This window comes from Talpa occidentalis, unplaced genomic scaffold, assembly GCF_014898055.3.
Source record: "Talpa occidentalis isolate TD23 unplaced genomic scaffold, MPIMG_talOcc4v2.1 talOcc4.16, whole genome shotgun sequence".
Taxonomy (NCBI): domain Eukaryota; kingdom Metazoa; phylum Chordata; class Mammalia; order Eulipotyphla; family Talpidae; genus Talpa; species Talpa occidentalis.
In genome coordinates, this window is record NW_023601653.1 from 45963800 (window position 1) to 45988738 (window position 24939).

The window sequence follows — 24939 nt, forward strand, 5'->3', positions numbered from 1 at the left end:
TTTCACTCAGTATTTCTGCTTAAAAGCATGAAGTGGACAGCTAAGTTTTTCCACTTGTGGGGCTCTGGGATTCTGGCTGAAACTTGAAGATAGATGTGATTATCTTAAACCCAGGAATATCAACTTTGGGCCACAATAAATTCTCTGTATTTCTAAACTCCTATTAAATTTATTACACACAAAAAGCAGATGAACATCACCTTAGTTTTTCACTTGCATATGTAGACAGGAAATTGAGCTTTTATCTGTTTGCCTGTCTTTTTGCAGCTCACAAATAAATTTATTAAATTAGCAAAAAGAGGTTATGATTCAAAATGGGAATGAATTATTGGAAAAGACTATATTGTGAATTTTTGTAAATATATATCTACCTGAAAATCTATTTCTATGCAAAATATAAGCCTTTTTTTCTCAAATAAAGATAAACTGGCAGTGATGGTTTCCATGACACCATCCCTACCCTCAATAAAGTGTAGTTTGAAAATCATGATTTGAAAGTTGCTTTGAGTTTTGAGGGCTTATGCCTATTATTAGTGTCTTAGTAGTATATTTCAATATGTCTAGTTGTCTATTGAATATAGAACTAATTATCTTTTACTATAGGATGATTTGATTCCAAAGTGATTGAGTTTAAATTTCATAGTTTATCACCTTTTCCATTTGACAATTTTCACTTTTCTTCTGGTTTCCAATGGAGTATACTATATACATAATTCTAAATTCTTCATGTAAATTTCTCTTTCATCATCTACATACTCTTCATGTTACTTTAATGTACTATTATATTTCCTATATAAAAGTGCAGAGGCCTGTTTTAAAATAAAGACGAAATAAATAGTATCAGTAATGGGTTTAACTAAGTGCCAATATAAAGCAAATGTCCAAGGTTGGGGTGAATTACTCTGCATGATAATAGTGCCCTTGTTATCATAATTTTTCATATTTCCATGGCCAGTAAAGACTTGATTTAGTGTTGCAAATGAATGTTACCTTAAAAAATAAAATAAAAAATTAAAATGTAACAGAAGCTACCATCTCATATGTATTTTTAACACTTAGGTGGCCATGGACAGACAATATGGCTATCTGATATTCAGCCCCTTCCAGTTGGTGCCCATCTCTGTCCTCTGTGACCACATCATGAACAGAGCTATGGTTTCCAACCCTGGTATTTGGGGGACAAATCAGATGGTCGAGAAACACTTTTAGATTCAGGATCACATGGAAAGAAACACATTTGTGGGCCTCCTTGGTGGTGCAGGGGTTAAAGTCTCAGTGCTATCAAGCTATGGCAGTCACTGTGGCATGAGTTTGATTCCCCCACCAGCAAGCTGACCCACACAGGGCACCGCAGGCTCCCCTTAGCAGTGATTTCAGTTGATCTGCCTGCTCTGTTCCCTGCTCTGTCTCTGATGACTCCTCTCACTCCCTGCACCTCTGACCTACACCCCAGTTCGTGTATGCATAAATAAAAATAAAATCTTTTAAAAAAACACATTTGCATAAGAAATCTGACATTAAAATGCAACTATTATTTCTTGTTCAAAATAAAAGCCACTTTACCCAACTGGTTGATAAACTCCTGCTCTAAAATTCAGGATATTTACTTGATACCTAAAGTGGTTTGGGGGTAAGAAATGCAGTCATGGTTTTTACTCTCCCAAGGGAGGAAAAGATTTGAGGAATGGAATCAGAGAGCACTTTCAACCTTTGCTAGCTTTTTCTCCCCCTGAAGGATGAGGCTCATAGTTATAGGATTGCTTATGGTAAAGCAACTTGCTATGCTTCAGAACGCCAGATGAAGGACTCAAGGAGAAAAGTCAGGTAAGTTGACATGCCACTGTGATTTAATGCAAGACTTCCTTTTAAGAAAAGATTGAGAAAGAGAACCAGGACAGAGACATATAAGTTAAGTTATATAAGAGGAAGTTTGTTATATAGGAGTTTTGTTATATACGAGGAAAAAACTTGCTGGAAAATATATCTGGCTACATGTAGATTTTAGTTTCAATGCAGATATTGTCTTGTCTTGAAGAGATTTGTGGCAATTACCAAGATAAATCAGTCAAAATCTCACTTTAGGCTCAATGTCATATGAACGTGTGGATGTTTGTGTGTACAAAACCCTACAAGTGTACAGATGGTCTAATATAGGTTTTTGTTTAAATATACCCATTTTTAGTGCATACTAAATACTACATTGTCTATGCTTTATGAGTATATGATGTACTCTATATTAGTGTACTAGAACAAGGTGGGCAAATGAAATTCTGGGCATCCAACCAAAAAAATTGTATTTGAAAGCTCAGGAACCTAAAGTAAAAGAGAAATGATTTATTTTTGTTCATATTTTAATAGGAAAAGAAAGTGAAGGGAGTACAGAGACAGAGACGGAAGAAACAGAAATAGGGGGAAATAGGTCTCCAAAGAGAAGAAGGGAAGAGTATGAAGAACTGCTGGGTGCCAGTGTTTATTTAGCACAGGAAGCAGAGAAAGCTCATTAGAAGTCATATTGTTCCATTGTTGAAGGTATTGAGGGTTTTCTCATGGAGCCATCTTTAGGGGCAAGACTGACTCTTACTCAGTGATTTTTTTTTTCCAACATAAGATTAGGTGACTCACGTGGAATATTACAGCCTTACTATTCTCAGGAAGAAACAAAAATATAGTATTCTTTTGGAAAGTCAATCCTGAACTTGGACTTTAATCCTCCCTCCCTGGCTCAGAAACATGTCTTTATTCAGCCCTTTGGTTTTCCTCATATTAATTCCTGGGGACACATTTGATATACAAGTTTGTGGAAATAGCACAAGAGAGGGACTATCAAGCACTTGCAGAGAAAAGAATGCATGAGAACTAGAATATATTAGTTCATGGTTTCCCTTCTGCATTATTCTTACCTTATGTCAATACTTAGTAAGTTCTCTGTGTTTGTGTGTGTGTGTGTGTGTGTGTGTGTGTGTGTGTTCATTAGGTGAGGTCATCTCACAAAACTGTAGTCCACTACACTTGCCAAATTTTAGCTATACAATTGAGGACAGAACCACAGAAATTCTCCACTTAGGTAGGTCATCATGAACATGAAATTAAAATCACAGTTGCTCTAAAGAGATTCATTTAAATAAAAGCCAGCCAGGAAACTTGGAGGATAAGAAGTAAATCTTTTCTTTCTTCCATTCTCATCTTTGGGAAAGGAGTCATTAATTGTTCATTGCAGGGTATCCAGTAATCTCCCCATCAGCCATATGGGAGCTATTTGTCTATGGATCCAATTTTGTCACAGTTTTACTTAATATAATTTCACCATCACCCTTAAGACTCTTTGTATCCTGTGTGGGCAGATTGAATTGAATTCTAGGCTTTTTAATATGACATGTATTTATTCATTAAGTGTGACATATTTGTCACTGAATATAAAGTAATCAGGGAGACAACGGCACTTCATCAAGCCTGCTGCTGTTTCTTCAATGAACCAACTCCACTAATGAATGCCTGATAGTCCAATAAATAGTTTATCTGAAAACTTTACTGCTCACAATAAAACCAAGAGTAAAAAAGTATCAAAGCGTATTGTAGATGGATATGGGAACAAAGGTACATTATTTCTATCCAACAGTAGCCACAGAGCCTGTAGAAGTGGTTTTAGTAACTGTTGTGTATCTAACTAAGGGAAAGTGATTTACAGCAAACTAGGAAGGGAGATAGCAAGGCTGTAGGGCGTGGCAAAGTGGTGGTGAGAAGTGTCAACTGAAATATGACCCAACATTAAATATGTAGCCAAGGAGGGTAATTTAATGTGGTGACACTGTATCTACCAGACTTTTAAGCCAGTGAGTGTTTTTCTCAGCATTGGGTAATGATTGCTGGGCATTACAGGACTCTGAATATCCAGGAGTGTCCCTGGTTCCATTCTTTTGAGTGTATTTAACTGGAGATATTAACAAAGTGAACAATAGACTTAAAATCATTCCAAATAAAACAAAGAAGAAAACACTTTGAAGCTCTCATTATCTGGATGATGCACTAAAATAATACCGTTTTCTTTTTTTTTTTTTTGAACCCTCGCCGGTGGCTGGGGATCAAGCCGGCGCTGCAGAGGCTGCGGGCAGCTTCACAGCCCAGAGCTCAATTGCTGCGCCGCCAGGGGAGGCCCAATGATACTGTTTTCTTAATGAAGTTGTGTCAGGAAGGGTCTACTGCAGTTTTAATTTATCTGTCCTATCACTTTCCCATGGAGTGTCTGTTTCATTCATTCATTCATTCATTCATTCATTCATTCATGTGTGATTGAGAAAGTCATTGAAACAGGGTAGGAAACAAGATTAAGTCTTGATTTTCAAATTCATTTTCCTTCCCCTTACATAGCCACTGACAGACACATTCCATTTTGTCTAACTTCAGGCCACCACCCAGGGAGTTCACTCAAGTTGAAATCACATCTGCTTGAAGTTTTCTGAAAACTTGTGGGAGGGTGAATGACCTTTAATCATACTTTGGATTCTTTCCTAATTGGAACCTTAGCAGAGGGCCCCTGATGAAAAAGGAGATCTGTGGAATCTCGCTGGAGAAAGGAAAGGGGAGGCAGGAAGAAGAGTTGTGATTTAGTGAGGCTCACCCTTGAAAGAAAAGGTTATTAGAAAGCTGGCAGGGTCACCCTCAGGCAATCGCCCAAGGTGTCATGGTGCACCTTCCCCTCCAACACCATATTGTGTCTTAATTGTTCTAGGCACAGTATTGAATCTATTCATGTTCAATTCAAAGACAGTTCCTTCAGGGGTTCATATCTAATAAGAATGATGGGAACTATAGGTGTCACGGAGATGCAAAGTTTTGCGGAATGTTTTTTCAATTTGTAACTTCCTCAATTTACCTTTCAAGTCTTCCTCCCTGTGTTGTTGTTGAGATCTGCACTAAACACAGAGCTGAAGGCCCTCTGTTCTTGTTCTAGGTTAATCAGGACCTACGAGCTGGGTGCTGTGTGTCTCCCTGCATCCATTCTTTATAGGGAATGACTCACAAGCCACAGGGTGGCTGAAGGTAGGTTTAGGGTAGAAACTTTGATTTTCAGAGTTATTTCTGAATTGACCTAGATTCCTTCCAGTTCCACACCTTCCCCTAGGAATCTGCATACCATCTCTCATTAAACCAAAACTTAGTCTTTGCCTTCATATTTCCACATGGAGAGGAAGGCACACATTTTCCATCTAGTCTCAGCAATTCCTTTGCAAATAATTAAAACTTTCCAAACTTCTAGACTTTCATATAGTAATGGAACATTAGGATCTAGGTTTACTTATTTTTTTGCGGGGGAGGGAAAATGCAGCAATAACTACTACTACTGCTATGATATCAGCAGTTAATGTTATTACTTACTGTGCACTAAGCATATCAAACACATAACCAGACCTGACCTTTGCAATAATGTTTTATTATTATTATCACTGTTTAAGCCGAGGAAGCAGTCTTACAGTGAAAGGTTAACTAATGTACTTAAGTAAGAGGTGGAGCTGAAAGTTGAAGTCAAGTTACATGAGTATAGAGATTAAGTTTTAATCACTAATTATTAGCTAATAATTCTTAATAAATGACATCACTCAATTTGTAACAAGGTTTAAATGATAGTTTTTTGTTGTGTTGATGCTATTATCTAAAAGCAAAGGCATTTTTTCCCTAACATTTTACATGAAACAAAATAAAACCAAAACTGTTGGATAGAGAACAGAAAACTAAAGAAAATACACAGTACATACTTGCAGAATACGATCCCCTTCTCGAATTCGGCCATCTCTTGCAGCAATGCTGTTTGGATCAACCTGTAACAAAGAGGACTCACGTCTACCACTGGGTGTTCAAAATCCCCCCAAGAATTTACAAATGCAGTTTAAAAAAATATTTTTAAAAACCTGACTCAATAGTCTATTTCTTTATAGATTAGATGTAAATATTTTTCTGTCAAAAATCTCTGATTCTGGGCCTCCCTGGTGGCGCAGCGGTTGAGCAATGGATTGCGAAGCTGCCCGCGGCCTCTGCGGCGCCAGTTCGATCCCCGGCTGCTCCCCTTCCACCGGAGGAGGAGGGTCCCACATGGCGCGCAGACCTCTCCTGCCGCTCGCTGCTCCCCTCAGCAGTGTACTTCGGTCCTTCTGCCTGCACTCTGCTCCCCTCTCTGGCTCTGGTGAATTCTTTCACCCTCCTGCGCTTCTGACTGTACCCAGTGCTTGTATAAATAAAACAAACAAACAAACAAATAAATAAATAAATAAAACATGCCTCTATTAAAAACAAAACAAAACAAAAATCTCTGATTCTGAACATGTAAATGAACTATTTTAAAATTAGTAACAATAGAGGTAAAGAGAACTATGGCAGAAGTTGAAGACCATTTTTCTCTTTCTTGCTCCCTGACCCTGTCTTTCTTTCCTTATTTTAAATTTTCATCTCTTCTTCTTCTTATTTCCCTCTACTCATTTCTGTATCCCAACTGTCAGATACGGTCTTTTGCTAGTACCATATTCAGGTGATGCTAATATTAGGATTTTCTGGACCCAGTAACTTTACTTTCTACTAGGGTTACTTTTAATTCTCACCCTAACTGTCTGAGAAAAGCTGATAGCTATACTCTAAGTCCAATAATTATTAAAAGGATTTCTGTCTCTTAAGAACATTGTTTTACAAAGAGGTTTATAATCCATTTTGCTCAAAAAATGAAAAATACAAGCTGGCACTAATTCATTTGTAGGGTTAATTATATTAGTTATACATTATTTCAGAATAAAAACATGTTTAAGGCCCTACTAAGACTTTATCAACATTGTAATAGGCCAATCTTGAGTGGTGACTTGTAGTTCATTGGAGGTAATTCCAACTATCACATTTCACATGATGGCTTTGTACCTTTCATTTAAGCTAATTCCATAAAAGGTTTATTTTCAAGCAAAGTATTTCAAGTGTAGCATGAGGTTGATCTATTTATTCTATATGTTAGAAATTACCTTGTTACTGGGTTATACCATCTACTAAATACATTTTAATTGGTCAATAAAGAACAAATGACACTATAATAACAAGAGGTATGAAGAAAAGGTTCCTTCCAAATATATATTCTCTGTTTGTATGACTTCCTTACCATCCAGGAAAAGAAAAGTTCTAAAGCTGACATTTAAAATAGTGAACAGAAACTTACTAGAACAACTCAATGGTTGACTAATCAATTGCATCCCATTTAGAAGCTACTCATGATACAAATTTTCATTTTAGAACCATTATCAAAGTAACATTAAACCTAAAGCAACTAGAAAAAGAGGAACAAACAAGACCTAAACATAGTAGAAGAAAGGAAACGATTAAAGTAAGAATGAAGATAAATGAAATAGAAATCAAAAAGACTATACAAACAATCAGTGAAACTTAGAATTGGTTTTTCAAGAAAATAAATAAAGTACATGAAATTTTAGCTAGGTTAAACAGAATTTAAAATGACAGATTAAAAATCACCACAAATTACACAGAAATAAAAATGAACATACAAGATTACTGGGAATAATGCCAACCTAATAAATTCAGTAAGCTTGAAGAAATAGACAAAATTTTAAAACGATATAGTTTATCAAGACCAATTCAGGAAGTAACAGAAGAGGCAAATAAACTGATTACAATCATGGAAATTCAAAGAATAATTAAAAAACTATATTCAGACAAAAGCACAGCACTAGATAAATTTTCAAACAAATTTTATCAAGCCTTAAATAACTTGTGCTCATCTTGCCCATTATTTAAAAATAAGAGAAGAAGGAATGCTCCCTAATACATTTTATGATGCCCGAACCAGGAACAGACGAATACCCTGATGAAACCCTTAGCAAACCAAATTCAATCATAAATTACAAGAATTATACAATCATGAACAAGTAGAATTTATTCCACGAGTGCAATGATAGTTAAATATACACAAATCAATTAATGTAATCGATTACGTCAACAAAAGAAAAGATTGAAATTCCTTGATAATATCAATGGATACAGACAGCACATTTCACAAGATTAGCACCGATTTATTATAAAAGCTCTGAGCAAGGGCCTTCCTGGTGGTACAGGGGTTAGGCACCGCACTGTGAGGCAATCTGCAGCCTCTGTAGCACCAGTTCGATCCCTGGCCAGGGTGCAACCCACATGGCACAGCAGACCTCTCCCGACTCGCCCACTGCTCCCCTCAGCAGTGTATTTCAGTCAGTCCACCTGTTCTGTTCCCCGCTCTGTCTCTGGTGGATACTCTCACCCCCCATGAAGAAATAAATCTTTAAAAAACAAAACAAAACTTTGAGCAAGTTGGGAATAGAAGGAACCTACCTCAAAGTAATTAAGTTCATATTTCCCAAACCTGCAGGTAATATAATACTAACTGATGAAAAGTTGAAAGCTTTCCTCTTAAAATCAAGAACAAAATGGCCACTTACCCAAAGTCATATATACATTCAATGCAATCTCTATCAAAGTTTCAATGGCATTCTTCAAAGAAATAGAGCAAACATTATTGAAACTTACATGGAATTACAAAACACTCTGAGTAGCCAAAGAAATTATGACTAAAAAGAATGGCAGCATCATATTCCCAGACTTCAATCTAAAATACAAAACTATAGTAATAAAAACAGTCAGGAACCAGACTAAAAATAGACATATAGATCAATTGAGTAAAATTGAAAGCCTATAAATAAATCTGCATGAAAATGGACAATTTATGATTAAGGAGCCAAGAGTATACAATGGAGACAGAAAAGCCTCTTCAACAAATGGTGTTGTGAAAACTGAACAGCTACATGTAAAAGAATGAAACTAGTTGACTCTCTCACACCATACACAAAAATTAACTCAGAGTAGATTAAAGACTGATACAATAGAATGCAAAGGAAAAACAAGCATAACAATTAATGGCATTAGCTTCAATGAGGTCTTTGGGGGTTCAGGGAAGGGAAAGAAAAAAATAAGGATGGGATGACATCAAGCTAAAAAGCTTTTACACAGCAAAAGAAACTACCATTAGAACAAAACAAAAAACCCTATCAAATGGAAGAAAATATTTGAACATCATACATTTGTCAATAAGCAGCAAATCCGAAGAGGCAATTCAAAAAAGAGGAGATCCAGAAGACCAGTAGATATAGAGAGAAATGTTTTTCTTAAATTTTATGTTTTTTTTTTCATATTGAACTAACACTGGTTTGCAACATAATATGATTCACAGTAAAGGTTCACACTTCTTCAAATGTATGTCATCAAACCACACCCACCACAAAGGTGCCTAAAGTCCTCCCCTATAGTCCACTGGGTTCCCTCCTGCATTTACTCCCTCCACTATCCCTTTTGCACTAATACTCTCAATTCTACAGTCAGATTTCTACATTTGCTTTGGTTTAGTTTTGTTTTATCCTTTGTTTCTTTACATTTTACTTATGGATGAAATTATCTGGCATTTGTCTTACTCCTTCTGATTTAGTTCACTTAGTATAATCCCTTCCCATTTCACCCAGATTATTGCAAGTAACAAGAGTTCATCTTTTTAATGACTGCATAGTATTCCATTGTGTATATATATATATATATATATATATATATATATATATATAAATAATATCACTTATGTGTCCTTGGACAATTAAGTGCCCCCACAATTTAGTTATTGTAAATAGTGCTGCAGTGAACAAAGGAGTGACATATTACTTCAAATTACTGTTTTTGCACTCTTTGGATAGATACCTAGGAAATGGACATCAAACTGAAAAGCACTGCCCAGTGAAAGAAACTATCTTTAAAAACAAAAAGACACATTACTGAATGAGAGGAAATATTGGCACATTGAACATCTGACAAATGGCTAATACCCAAGATCTACAAAGAACTCACACAAGTCAATAACAACAACTACAAAAAAAAACCCCTAAAAGCCCAATAAAAATAGACAAAATAAATAAATGGGCACTACTCCAAAGAAGATGTATAAACAGCCAACAGGCACATGCAAGAACGTTCATCATCACTTCAGGGAAATGCAAATCAAAATCACAATGTGATATCATTTCACACCTGTGAGAATGGCTTATATATCTCGAAAAGGCCAGAAGCAGTAAGTGCTGGTGAGGATGTGAAAGAGAAACAACCCATGCACACTGTTGGTGGGAAATGTAAATTGATCCAGTCCCTATGCTTTCAAATCATGACCAAGGAAAGTGGGAACAGCAATTAGTATCTTGTTTGTCTAACTTCTATATCCTGACATACACATTCATCATTTCACACATGTTTAATATGTCTGATCACACACACATGCATATACATATAATTTTAAATTGTATGTACATCTAACTAAAAATAACATACCCACTAGTTCTCATAAAATGATATTTAGGGGATTAAAAATCATCTATATAATAAATTTTGCTTTGTGATTCTTTCAAAATAATTAATGCTACACACTTAATATATCTTACTTCTTGAAAATAATTATGGGGTTGAAGAAAACTAAGAGACACTTTGGGTTTTTAAAATTATCAATCCCCATTAGCAGAGAAAATTTTAGATCATGGTGAATATTACATTTAAACAAATTGGTAGTGGAACAGATAGTGGAATAATGGGACTGATAAAACAGTGGAAAGAAGGATAAATGTTTGTTGAGCAAAAACTTTCGTCTACTTCTCTCATACTTACAGGAATTTGTTCAAATTTTGACAATGTTACCACACATGCTTTCTCCCATCCTGGGACTCTGTGGTGAAAACCTCCACATTAAATAAGCTGATAATAATTACATTACTCGGGTAACATAATTTACCTTCCTAATCAAATGTGACAAGTATTGGAACATAGCCAGTTCCTCACATTCAAGCCTCCCAAGGATTTTCTTCATGTGAGTCATTTCACTCCATCTTCACAGCCTCCCTCCCTTCTCTCTCCTCCACGGCATTTCTTACCTCGCTGACATAAATGCCAGTGTCTTCTTCATCATCTGTTCGGTAACAGACTGTCAGGCCCAGCTTTTCTTGACTGCTAACACGACATAACTCGACCTCCTGAGAGAAAAACACACACGGAATGACATTTTTCTCAGAGAGAAATCCCACAGAAGAATAGAGAAGTCACAGGTACTCTAGCCTGGGTCATACATAATTACATTTGAAATTAACATATGTTAATAATGTATGATAAAATACTTTACCAACATCATCAACATTTAGTTTCAATGTGTATTTCTGTATATTCAAGCCAATACTTTAAAATTTCATTGCGAAGTTGAAGATGGGCAATTTTCTTGCTTCAAGTCGTAACTGAAAAATCACACAGTAAAATACACAGGAAATATGTACAGATCAATATGAAATACAATTCAAATAAAAACCATGATACTAGACTGCATCAATTCTTTTTGGGGTTTGTATAATATGATAATTAGCAAGTGTATTGGAGCTCAGGCCTAGGTCTTTCATTATTTTGTGGATACTGTCACCCTTGGAAAGAAATGGGTTCATCCAGGTAGAAGGGAGAGACAGCAGCAGTCATGTGGGTAGAGGCCATGATTCAAAATGTAGCAGTAAATGAACAAGGAAACACATTTACTGAAACACATAGCTGAGGGGCCTGAAATGTCAGTCTTTAGGTAATATACATTGAATCTATTTCCTGATTTATGTTCAGTAAAATAATAATAAATTTCAGTGTATTTCATTTTTATGTAATGAAATCGACTCCTACCACTTTCAGAAGCAGACGACTTTAGGATAAATCACATAATTCCCAGCACTGAAACACAAATTGGGGCTGTCAACATGAAGAACTTGTTCCTATTGGATGTCAAATATCAAGCCCTTTTGCAAATAATCAGATGAGGAAGAACAAAGTATTTTGAAATTGGAAGTGAAATCTGGGTCAAGTTTCTTGAACTGAGGTTGGGTGGGAGTTGCAAATTTGTCTGTCATACTTAATGCTCCTTTTCCAGTGCTAGCTGAAGGCATATTGCTTTTTTATTAAAAACAAAACAAAACAAAACACAACTTTCCAAGTGTTTGTAACATTGTGTAAAATAATAAGTATCCTTTCCTTTTGAATTGAATTTGTGTGTGAATTTGTGTGGGTGTGTGTATATATTTGGTAATAATAAAGTATCCATTTAACTAGGATGAGAGTTATCAAGACTATAAAGAAAAACTCATTGAGCTGTAAACAAGAGGTTATTTTCTAGTACACTCTGCCACATTTGTGGAAATATCCTCCCTTTCAATTTTGTATTTTAGTGAAGATCTTGTAATGAATAATACCCATTTATTTTAATGACTTGCTAAAATCCTTAGGGAGTGTACGGGTAAGCTATGGAATGTTCCAATGACCAATAATATCACAGCCAATAGCAAATAAAACAAAATTTAAGCCCTCTGCCTCGAGACAGGTATTGTAAATTGGAAAAATATATAAAACTGTAGGGAGAATGCTGATTTTCTGATCAGAGAAGATACTCTCAATTAACTACAGTGGTCAAAAAAAAAAAAAAAGGGCATGGCACATGCTGAAATTAAAAAAAAAAAAAAAACAAAGGTGAAGAATCCTTTCACATAGAGTAGAAGGCATGATTTGGTAAGATAAGCAAAAGTATACACCAAGCATGGGTATTTTCAAAACGGGCAATAATTAATCACTCTGGAGGAAAAGAATACTGACTGAAACTGTAACATTGGGAAGGAATTACAGCAACAAAAGAGCTTCAATTACAGCAATGAAGTACACAGTTAAGGAGGAAAGAAGCTTGGGAATCCTAAGAGGGCTATAAGGAAACCTAAACACACCATAAACAATCCAGACTGGGGCCTTTAAATTAAGGCAAATGAGGTGCTATAGTTGCAGCTGAAATTCATTGACTTTCAATGTCCTTTGAAGAACATGGAGACACTGTACACTCTGGAAGACACAGGGGCTTTTCTTTTGTGGGTGTTTTTTCTATATCCTCAAGGGTGTGCCATGGCTTTGGTGTATGTAGAGGAGGCATATAAAAATATATTGCAATAAAATGGAATGGATCTATTAAAAGGAAAATACTAGTCTACTCCTAACACTTGAACACTGCAAATCAGGTCTATTAGAACATCACAGGAGATTAAGGTCCTAAAAGTTAAAATAACTTTTCCATAATGTCATCCTATTGGACCTAAGCAAAACTGTAAAAAAGTTCTCAAAAGTTATCAATAGCATCTTTGTTTTTAATATTTCACATATTAAGAAATGTAACACCCTTATATTTCCTTTTAGCTGCTTGGATTTCCTAAGTTCTGCCTTTCTAGGTCAACCTGCCATTTTACCTTTCTTACCTCACAAGTATCTCTCTTTTTCTCTTTTGCATGGAACTGGGGTATAGGCCAGAGTGTGGGGGTTGAAAGGAGTCACCAGAAACAGAGTGGGGAGCAGAACAGGCAGTTCTACTGAAACACACTGCTGAGGGGAGCAGCAGGCGAGACAGGAGAGGTCTGCTGCAACATGTGGGTCAGCTCTCTGCTCGGGGATCGAACTCAGGCCACAGTGGTGATGAGACTCAACTCCTAGGCCACCAGGGAGACCCTCACAAATAGCTTTTAAAATATAAATATACCTGTCAAATAAAATTTTAAAGGAGATTATCATTCATAATTACTTAAATTGGGGCCTATTCACTTCATACTAATAAAGACTAAAAATACAAAGCTTTAACTCAAAGGACAATTAACTTTTGGCAGTAGGATTCCAGACCCTGAAGGAGACATGGGAGAGGTTCTGTAACACCAGTCCCAAGTGTGGGCTTGCATTTCTTTCTCAGTTAAGAATGTCTCAGACTCTGGCAGAAGGCTCCCAGAGGAGCCAGAGGTGAGCTGGGAAGTTCACCTATGCCAGGCCCCTTCAGGCCAGCAGTACGAAAGCAGGCACCCAAGGCCAGGGCAGACCAGGCATGCAGGGGAGTGCGTACCCACATCGCCTTTTTAGAACAGGGACCTTTCTTCAATAAAGACTGCTTGAAACCAGCAGAAGACTCCTGGAGGAGCCAAAGGTGAGCTAGGAAGTTCGCCCATGCCAGGCCCCTTCTGGCCAGACCGAGCCCAGAGGGGGAGCAGGTACCTGCTGCAGGGGCTGACCGGGCACGCCAAAGAGTGTGCCTGTATCTGAATCGCCATTTTAGAATAGGGACCTTTCTTCAGTAAAGACTGCTTGAAACCTGCAGAAGGCTCCAGGAGCAGCCAGAGGTGAGGTGGGAAGTTTGCCCACACCAGGCCCCTTCAGTCCAGCAGTCCAAACCAGAGGAGGAGTGGGCACTCACAGCCAGGGCGGATCAGGCGCATACAGAAGAGTGTGCCTATCTCCAAAGTGCCATCTTTGAACAGGGACCTTTCTTCAATAAACACTGCTTGAATCCGAGAGAAGGTTCCCCGAGACAGAGGGAGAAGGTTCCCTGCAAAGTCAGAGGTGAGCTGAAGGCCCCCACAAGCCCGGTCCCACCTAGCAGGAAGTCGGAGCCCAGAGGAGGATCCAGAGATTTGGAACCCAGAGTGCAATCCAGCTACCCCACCTCCAGGGAAGTCTGTGGGACTTCAAGACGCACCTTTGTAACTAAACACAGAAGGAGGAGAGATTCTATGACAGTGATCATTAAAATACTCAAAGTACCACTGCCTCACTAGACTTCTGGCATAACAGTTTTTGACTCATTTGGATTGCCAGTTTCTGAAACTCTGGAAAGAACATACCAAAAAGATGCCAGCCAGTAGCAGTGGCACATTGTCCCAATGCATAAGGCAAATTAGAAGACAGGAAGCAGGGAAAAGAAAAACAACAAGCAAAGTAGCAATGCCTCAGAAAAAAGACACACCACCACACACACACAAAAAAAAAAACAAACCCAAAACAACCCCCCCCACCAACTTGCAACTATGGTGACTTGGAAGAAATTCTGAGCCTTCCAGAAAAAGAATTTAAAATTGCCATAATGAAAAAACTGATGGAAGTCATTAAGGAAAACAACGCTCAGAACAATGAAATTGAGTCCCTAAAGAAGGAAATGAAGGAAATGCAGGAGATCAAAGGTTTAACAGAAGAGCTAAAAATGCTGGGAAAAGCAGTGATAACAGAATAGAGGAAATGGAAGAATGAATAAGCACTCTCGAAGACACAGAAATAAAAAGAACCAAAGCAGAAAAGGAAAGAGAAGTACGAATGAAAAAGACTGAAGAAAGACTTAGGGAATTATCTGACTCCATGAGGAAAGGAAATATTAGAGTTATAAGAATCCCAGAAGGAGAGAAGGGAGACCTAGGAACAGAGAAAATATTCAAGGAAATAATTGAAGAGAACTTAACTAACATGAAGAAGGAGCTGAAAATTGATATACAAGAAGCAAGAAGAACACCAAACTTCCATGATGAAAGGAAAAATACAGCAAGACACATAATAGTAAAGCTCCCAAGAATCCAAGACAAGGAAAAAATAATGAAGCTGACAAGAGATAAGAAACAGATAACATACAAAAGAAAACCAATCAGACTGATATCAGACTTCTCTGAAGAAGAAACACTACAGAAAAGGAGAGAGTGGAGGGACATAGTCAACAGACTTCAAGATAACAGATGCCAGCCAAGAATACTCTATCCTGCAAAGCTTTTCTTCCTTTATGAAGAAAGAATAAGTACCTTCCCAGACAAATGGAAACTCTGGAATTTCATTATGACTAAACCCCCACGCCAAAAAATACTACAAGGAGTCCTAAAGTCAGAACCTCAGAGGGAAGAATAACGAAAGAAAGCTGAAAAAAAAAGTTATTAAAAGAATAAATAAAATCAAAGGAAAGACAAACACAATGGCAAATAGAGATGCTAACATATCAATACTAACTCTAAATGTAAATGGACTAAACTGTTCAATAAATACACACAGAGTTGCAGGCTGGATTAAGAAACAAAACCCAACCTTTTGCTGTCTCCAGGAAACACATTTAGCTACAAAAGATAAAAATTGACTCAAAGTTAAAGGATGGAAAACAATCCTACAAGCAAATGGACCAAAAAAAAAAAAAAGCAGGAATAGCTATACTTATATCAGATAAAACAGGTTTCAAACTGAAAAAGGTAAAAAGAGACCCCAGTGGTCACTACATTATGATCAAGGGGACAATACTTCAAGAAGTAATAACACTCATTAACATATACTCACCAAACGAAGGAGCACCAAAATATATCAGACAACTATTGTCATCCTTGAAAACAGACATCAGAGAAAACACATACATAGCAGGAGACTTCAACACACAACTGTCAACAATGGAAAGATCAACAAGACAAAAAATAAGTAAAGACACTAAAGCTCTAAATAAGGATCTAGAGCGCTTGGGCTTAACAGACATCTACAGAACATTAAACCCAAAAAAATCTGAGTACACATTTTTCCCAAGTGCGCAGGGATCATTCTCCAGGATCGATCACATGCTGGGACACAAGACAAACATCAACAGATACACCAAGATTGAAATCATACCAAGCATCTTTTCTGACCATGAAGTTATCAAATTAGAAATAAACCATAAAAAGAAGGCAAGGAACTCTCCCACCTCATGGAGATTGAAACCCACATTACTGGAAGACCACTGGACTAATGAGGAGATCAAAGAAGAAATTAAAAAATTCTTTGAATTGAATGACAAGGAGGACACCAATTTCCTAAATGAATGGGATGCAGCAAAATCAGTAATAAGAGGAAAATATACAGCAATAGAGGTTCACATCAAGAAACAAGAAAGAACTCAAAGAAACAACCTAATATTGAAGCTCAAAGATCTAGAAAAAGAACAACAAAAAAACCCCAAAACCAGTAGGAGAAAAGAAATAATAAAATAATAAATGAAATTGAAACTAAAAAAACCAATCCAAAAGATCAATGAAACCAAGAGCTGGTTCTTCGAGAAAATCAATAAAATAGACAAACTCCTAGCCAGGCTCATAAAGGAAAAAAGGGAGAAAGCACAAATAAACAGGATCACAAATGAAAGAGGAGAAATCACAACAGACACAGCAGAAATCAAAAGAATAATCAGAAATACTATGAACAGTCATACGGAAACAAGTTCAACAATCTAGAGGAGATGGACAAATTCCTACAACTCTACAGTCACCCAAAGCTAGATAAAGAAGAAATAGAACACCTAAACAGACCAATTACAAGCAGCAAAATTGAAATGGTAATCAAAAACCTTTCCAAAAACAAAAGCCCAGGACCTGATGGATTTGCAAATGAATTCTACCAAAAGTTCAGAAACGAATTGGTGCCTATCCTTCACAAACTCTTCCAAAAACTGAGAAGGGAGGGATAATACCAAATACATTCTATGAAGCCAATATTACAGTAATACCAAAACTGAACAAGGACAACACAGATAAAGAAAACTACAAGCCAACCTCGCTAATGAACACTGATGCAAAAATCCTCAATAAAATTTTAGCTATCAGAATCCAACAATGTATCCACAAGATAATTCACCACGACCAAGTAGGATTCATTCCAGGGACACAAGGATGGTTCAACATCCGAAAATCAATCAACGTTATCCAACACATCAACAGAAAGAAATATACAAACCATATGATAATGTCAATAGATGCTGAGAAAGCTTTCGACAAAGTGCAACACGCATTCATGATAAAAGCCCTTGAAATTCTTGGGATACAAGGAACATACCTCAACATCGTAAAGGCCATCTATGACAAGTCAATAGCCAGTATCATTCTCAATGGTGAAAAGCTGAAAGCATTTCCATTAAGCTCTGGAACAAGACAAGGTGTCCACTCTCACCACTGCTTTTCAATATAATCCTGGAAGTCCTAGCCAGAGCAATAAGACAAGAGAAAGACATCCAAGGAATCCAAATAGGAAAAGAAGTCAAACTACCACTATTTGCAGATGATATGATAATACATATAGAGAACCCCAAAAACTCCACAGAAAAACTAATTCATCTAATCAATCAGTTCAGTACAGTAGCAGGATACAAAATCAACATGCAAAAGTCAGTAGCCTTCTTATACACAAATAAGAAATCTGAAGAAGAAGAGATCAAAAAAACCATCCCTTTTTTTATCAAAACAAAAAAAAATCAAATACTTGGGAATAAATCTAACAAAAGAGGTAAAGGACCTATACAAAGAAAACTATAAAACACTGTTTAAAGAAATAGAAGAAGACACAAAGAAATGGAAAGACATCCCCTGCTCATGGATTGGAAGAATAAACATTTTAAAATGGTCATCCTACCAAAAGCAATATACAGATTCAATGCTATTCCAATAAAAATTTCAATGTCATTCTTCAAAGAAATAGAACAATTATTGATGAAATTCATATGGAATCACCCAAAACCCCGAACAGCCAAAGCTCTCCTGAAAAAAAAAGAGAAGGGAATGGAGGCATCACACTCCCAGACCTCAAACTATACTACAAAGCCATAACCATCAAAACTGCATGGTATTGGAACAAGAACAGACACACAGACCAATGGAATCGAATAGAAAATCCAGAAATAAACCCACAGATTTATGGTCAACTAATCTTTGACAAAGGAGCAAAAAATATGCAATGGAGCAAAGAAAGTTTGTTCAATAAATGGTGCTGGGAAAACTGGGTCACTACATGCAAAAGAATGAAGCTTGACTACTACCTAACACCATGCACAAAACCCAACTCGAAATGGATTAAAGAACTAGACATAAGACCTGAAACCATAAAATACATAGAAGGAAATATAGGCGAAACACTACATGATATGCACATCAAAGACATCTTTACAGACACATCACCCAAAGCAGTGATAATGAAGGCAAAGATAAACAGCTGGGACTACATCATATTAAAGAGCTTCTGCACAGCACAAAAGATAATAACCAAAACAAAGACAAACCCCACCGACTGGGAGAACATTTTTGCACACAACACTAATGATAAAGGACTGATCACAAAAATCTACAAAGAGTTGATGAGACTCAACAAAACAAGAAAATAATCAAGTCAAAAAATGGGCAGAAGAGCTAAAAAGAAACTGGTCCAACCACTATGGAGAGCTGTGTGGAGATTTCTTGACCTACTAAACATAGAGCTTCCATATGATCCAGCAATTCCACTCCTAGGTATTTACCCAAAGGACACAGAAACATCAATTCCAAAGACCCCCTGCACCCCTATGTTTATAGCAGCACTATTTACAATATCTAAGCTTTGTAAATAACCCAAATGCCCAAAAACAGATGACTGGATCAAGAAGATGTGGTATATATACACCATGGAATATTACTCAGCATTCAAAAAAGATAAACACATGCAATTTGCAGCAACATGGATGGATCTGGAAGGGATCATGCTCAGGGAAATAAGCCAGAAAGAAAAAGAAAAATACTGGATGGTCTCACTCATAGCAGGAATCTAGAAAACTTAAATAAGGGACCAGAAAAAAAATAACTATAAGAAAGAAAATATCAAAATCAACAAAAAACTATGAACCAGAGACATTCTATAGGGAGTGGGGGGCAGGGAAAGGAGGGATTAGGGTCAAAATAAGGGGGTTGTAATTGTATGGGGAATATAAAAAAAATTTAAATTAAAAAAATAAAAATATACCTTTAAATTTATAAAAATAAAAAAAGAATGTCTCAGGACCTTCCTGATGGCACAGGGGTTAAAGTCTCAGTGCCATCAAGCTATTGCCATCTACTGTAGACTGAGTCCATCTCCAGCCAGGGAGCTGACACATTTGGTGCAGCAGACCTCTCCTGTTTCACCTGCTGTTCCCCTCAGCAGTGGATTTCAGTAGATCCACCTGTTTTGCTCCCCACTCTGTCTCTGATGACTCCTCTCACCTTCCAAACCTCTGGCCTACACCCCCGTTCTTATATGCATAAATAAATAAAAATAAATCTTAATAAAAAGGGAGAATGTCTTAGCCATTACATATTTCATATTGGTGCACAGAAGCAGACATTTTAGAATCAAAGTTCCTTTAATTCTGTGGCAACACACACACACACACACACACACACACCTGTATGAACAGCTACCTATAGACCATTTTGTTTGAATGAGCAAAGGTGGCTTTGTAAGATCTGATTATCAGAAAGGAAAGGCATTCGTTGGCACAGGCTTAATTTCGTATTCCCTTCACAGAGCACACAAGCCTCTGACTTCTGAAGAAACAACCTCCTGGTAATCGAGAATGTTTTCCCTAGCAACTTTCATACATTCCCTCTGTCACTAGGAAGCTGTTTGATGAAAAACATAAAAGTGAAATGCTACATCTGTATATTTTCTCCATGGAGACAATTCATGGCACCTACAAATCAAAGCCAAGCCCGCATGGACGGTGTGCTAAGCATCTCGAAGTCATCTGTGACTGGAGTGCAAGACTCACCTCCTGCACACACCTGGTGGAACTACATTAATTTTGGCTTAAATGTACTTTATGATACTATGTTTTGCAAAGATGTATAAAATCCTTTTTAAAAAAATCAAATCACAGCATCTCATACTGTGAGAAATTGATTATATGGAGATTAAGGGTAGAGTAGAAGATTAAAGTTACTTCATCAAGTTTGCTATGAAACACCTTTCTAATCACGGGTGGCCAAGAACAGGCATTTTTTATATGATTTTTATATGAATCAGTTGTACTATAGTGCTGTGAGATTTACGTCTATGTTTAAGACTGAGTTTAGGAAGGAACAGTAAAAACAGTAAACAGAAACAACACATTATGCTTCCAAGATAGAACTCTCTTGCTGGAGGAATGTCTGAGGCTGGGGGTACCTGAAAGAGCTTTATAAGCAAAATTGTTGACAGACTCTAAAGAGCTTGTCATGATGTTCTTTCTTCTGAGAGTGGTAACTCGGAGATGGTCAGTACTACTTAAGTTTGAAGATGAACCAGGGCCAGACAGTATGGTGATTGGGAGCTATTGACATTCAAGGGAGTAAGAGGTCTATTGTGTCCATATCTCCATGTGTGTTTCATTGCTTGCCTGTTTTTTATTACTAGACCACATATGCACTATTATGCAAGCTTCATATTTAGCATATATCAATGTCTTCTTCTGTAATGTTAATTAGTAACTAATGAAATATCATGCTTAGTTGTCCCAACAAAACATTTATTAAAAAAGGAACTAAGGGCACCCTCGTGGCCTAGGGGTTAAGACTCAGCGCTATCACCCCTAAGGCCTGAGGTCAATCCCTGCCAGGGAGCTGACCCACATGGCACAGCAGACCTCTCCTGTCTCTCCTGCTGCTCCCATCAGTAGTGTATTTTGATAGATCTGCCTGTTCTGCTCCCAACTCTGTCTCTGGTGAATCTGCTCACCCTCTGCACCTCTGACCTACACACCAGTTCTTCTATGCAAATAAATAAATAAATAAAACCAAGAACAAATGCCAGGGAAACACTTCTGTTTATATCACATATGATTTTTTTTTCTACTTTTCTTATTGTATTTTTGAAGAAAACTGCAGGTGCTTTTGGTATTAGGATCATATAGTTTACCTTTACAAAAATCCAGAAATCCAGGATTCTTTTTTTGGTAAGAATCCAGAAATCCAGGGCTTTTCACATTTGAATCTTGAGTTTTGAACAAACATTAAAATGATAATTTCTTAACTTATGATTGGAATTGCAAAATATCCAGAGCCACTTACAGTTGGATTTTGTAACATATATTAGTTTTTGAGGTTTTTCCATCAAAATAGTTCAATATGAATATGCAGAATTTGCAATTTGCAGAAAAGACATAAAAGTTATCTCTAATTTTAAAATATCCATTTTAAGCTCTCCTTTCTCTGATGGCTCAGACACTCTTGCAGTCCCATTCCAGCATCTTTTAAGAGGAACCACATTTTAATTATATGTTACAAATTAATTTAAAAATGTGAGCAGGAAGTGATTAAAAACAAAAAATCGGGAATCAATGTCATGTATTCCATATGGAATTTCAAATTAATTAATATTAAATCTCTAAGATGTAGTTTGATATTGAGGATGAAAATTACACCTATTATTTCCAGTAGCAAAGAAGAAGAGTAAGCAGGTACTCCAGTCAATTTTCAACAGTTAGAAATGGGAAAAATTGTAATACAGGAATTATCAGGGCAGTATTAGCTTAGACCTTTTATTAGTTCAATATAAAATAAATTTCCATTTCAGATAAGTATTATTAGGCCACTTTAAAAAATTATTGAAGTAACATTGATTTATAGCATTATACAGGCATTCGGTGTATAGCAGTGTAAAATCAACCTCTGTTCATACTATATTATGTCATCATTAAAAGTCTAGTTTCAAAGAATACACAAAGAAATGGAAAGATATTCCCTGCTTAATGATTGGAAGAATTAACATTCTTAAAATGGCCATTTTGCTCATAGTGATATACAGAGTCAATGAAATCCCATCAAATTTTCAACAGCATTCTTCAAGGAAATCAAGCAAACATTATTGAAAGTTATTTGGAACCACAAAGTACCCCAAAAGCCTTCCCCACCACTTTCTTAAGGGCCCCAAAATTATCTATCAAAATTTCACTGATGCTAACTAGTAAATTACCTTTTGTATTTTTTTAATGAGCAAATTTGCATTGCATTATACACATTTTAAGTCTGTTTTATTTATTATTCTATAAACAGGTACTTATTTGTCTGCTACATTTATTATTATATCCTAAAATTCTTAGATATGAAACAAAGAAATACAGCCCTTGAAGATGGGGCCCTGCCATCTTCTTTGAATTCTCAGTACCAGCGGAGTCTGGGAACTTTTGAGAAACCCATGTGCATTTGTTAGAAGAGTTAATTGCTCTAGTAAGATTGAATGTAGACTACAATTGATTTTGCTATGTTTGTACCTCAGTATAATTGTGTTAGATTAAGTAGAATACATTCAGAAAGCTGTTCAAACAGTAGATGTGACTAACTCTCTTATAATCTCTGCTAGCAGGAAAATTAATTAAGGAATAAACTGCAGAAATGAAGCAACATTAAGTATAAATCACTCATTCTAGAAATATCTAGCACATTTGCTTTTTACCTATTCACTTCATTCACTTGCCATTTGCTAAACACCTACTAAGTACCAACACCCTCATTTAGCTCTGGAAACATTTATGTACCAACCATTATGTTAAGTGTTTTATGAATGGGATCTCATTTAGCTTTATAAAAACATGAGTGGTTAATATAGTATACAGTTACTTATGGCCCACCTAGCAGTAATTTTCTCTCTCTTTGGAAATATGACCCTAAATTTCTTGTGCAGAATTGCCCCCTTTTTCTTCTTTCCCAGTTTATATTTGCTCAGAACTGATTTCAACTTTGGGACAAGCATGTAACCTAGATGAATTTATTTTGTTTCCTTGGCTATCATTATTTTAAGGATGGGTGATTGACCAGTTCAAGTGCATCAAAATCAAAATCAATGACTGATTGAACAGAACACCTGTCTTTCCCATTGTACTGGACTTTTAAAAATATAGATCAGGAACAGTTCAAAACTTTCTCTTGCCACAATATATCAAGCTTAAGGACGGGTTAAACAAAAGAGGAGATAAAAGTCAAAAGATAGACAAAAACTGAAATTTAGTGATATCATTTGAGTCCTGAATCAAGTTTACCTGAAACAATAAACCTTTGGAATCTTCCGTTTGCAGAGCCAACACATCTTTATTACAATAAGCATTGTTTTGGGGCTTCTGTTTCTTGGCTCAGAATCCCAATTGATTTTGCTAGATATTATAAATTTTATTTTTACAATGAGGATATTTAGGGCCAGCATTGAGTAATTAAGGTCACTTAGTGAGTCTTTGAATCAGAACTTCAACACTGATTTTTCTTTTTAGCTCCACTTTTGTTAATCAATATACCTTCTCATCTCATCATCATATAAAAAGGTCACTGTCTAGACTATAACCTAAACACATAAAGAATTCATAATCATACAGTGGGATGTGTGGTAAGAAATCAATGATGTGTGCCTTGAGTTAAGAGGGAAAGTTCCAGAGAGAAGGTACCCCTTATCTGGAGGATGAGAAGTTCAATGTAGCTATAGCAAAGGGTGCCTAGGGAGTATTAAGAGAAAATGCTAGAAAACTGGACCAAACTCTAAAATGTTTAATAACTGGAGTCCTGGGAAAAAAATGGAGAGAGAGGTCAATAAGCAAAATTGAGGGCCTCCCATCTTACCACACACAGTTATGAAATTAGGCCTCCTGAGGGAAGGCAAGATTTTGTTCTAGTTATTAAACTAGGCAAACATTTATTCTATTTTATTTTTAATGCTGACTAAATATTTAGAAAACCAATGTAATATTTTATTTCATAGAATAACTTGGAAAGAAAATTTTAGGCACAATTCAACTTTCCCACCAACTCCTGCCAATGGAAAGACTTTCTCATTTAAACCTGTTAATTTATGGCAGAAATGAGAGTTAAAGCCAGAACTCCTCAGGAAAAAGACAAAACTTGCAAGCTGACCATAGATCTGAGGCACCCAGCAGAGGAGGGGGATGGAGGGGGTCACAACAGGGGAGGGAAGAGCAAAAGATATGGTGGTGATGTGTGGGTCCCAAACCTTAAATTTTGATAAAAGTCTAGAAATGGGCAAACTATTAAAAAAATAAAAGAAAGATCTTAATCTACCTCTTCTCCTGTCCTCAAGGGAAAGTGTTTTTTTTGGTCTTAAAAATGTACTTGGTCTCAGTGAGATAAAGCCAAAGCAAATTTAAGTCAAAGGATCATTTCTGAAAAATATAAACTCAACTTCTTAATAATACAAATGGCCAAATTTTTAAAAAGAAATCAAGAGATCACTTTACCTCTGAAGGACTAACTATAAACGGCATCTATATAAGTTCTAATAAAAAAA

The 24939-nt window shown here is 36.5% G+C and overlaps 1 protein-coding gene across 2 annotated transcripts in view; it reads right to left on the reverse strand.

Moving 5' to 3' along the window:
* The window catches only part of PDZRN4 (PDZ domain containing ring finger 4), a 393965-nt gene that overhangs the window by 11287 nt on the left and 357739 nt on the right, over positions 1-24939 (reverse strand). For both annotated transcript variants that reach the window (XM_054696295.1, XM_054696296.1), the window contains 2 exons: positions 10968-11066; positions 5751-5813 (listed from right to left, as the gene is read on the reverse strand). In XM_054696295.1, the coding sequence (XP_054552270.1) occupies positions 5751-5813; positions 10968-11066 (162 nt within the window). The remainder of the gene's footprint in view (positions 1-5750; positions 5814-10967; positions 11067-24939) is intronic.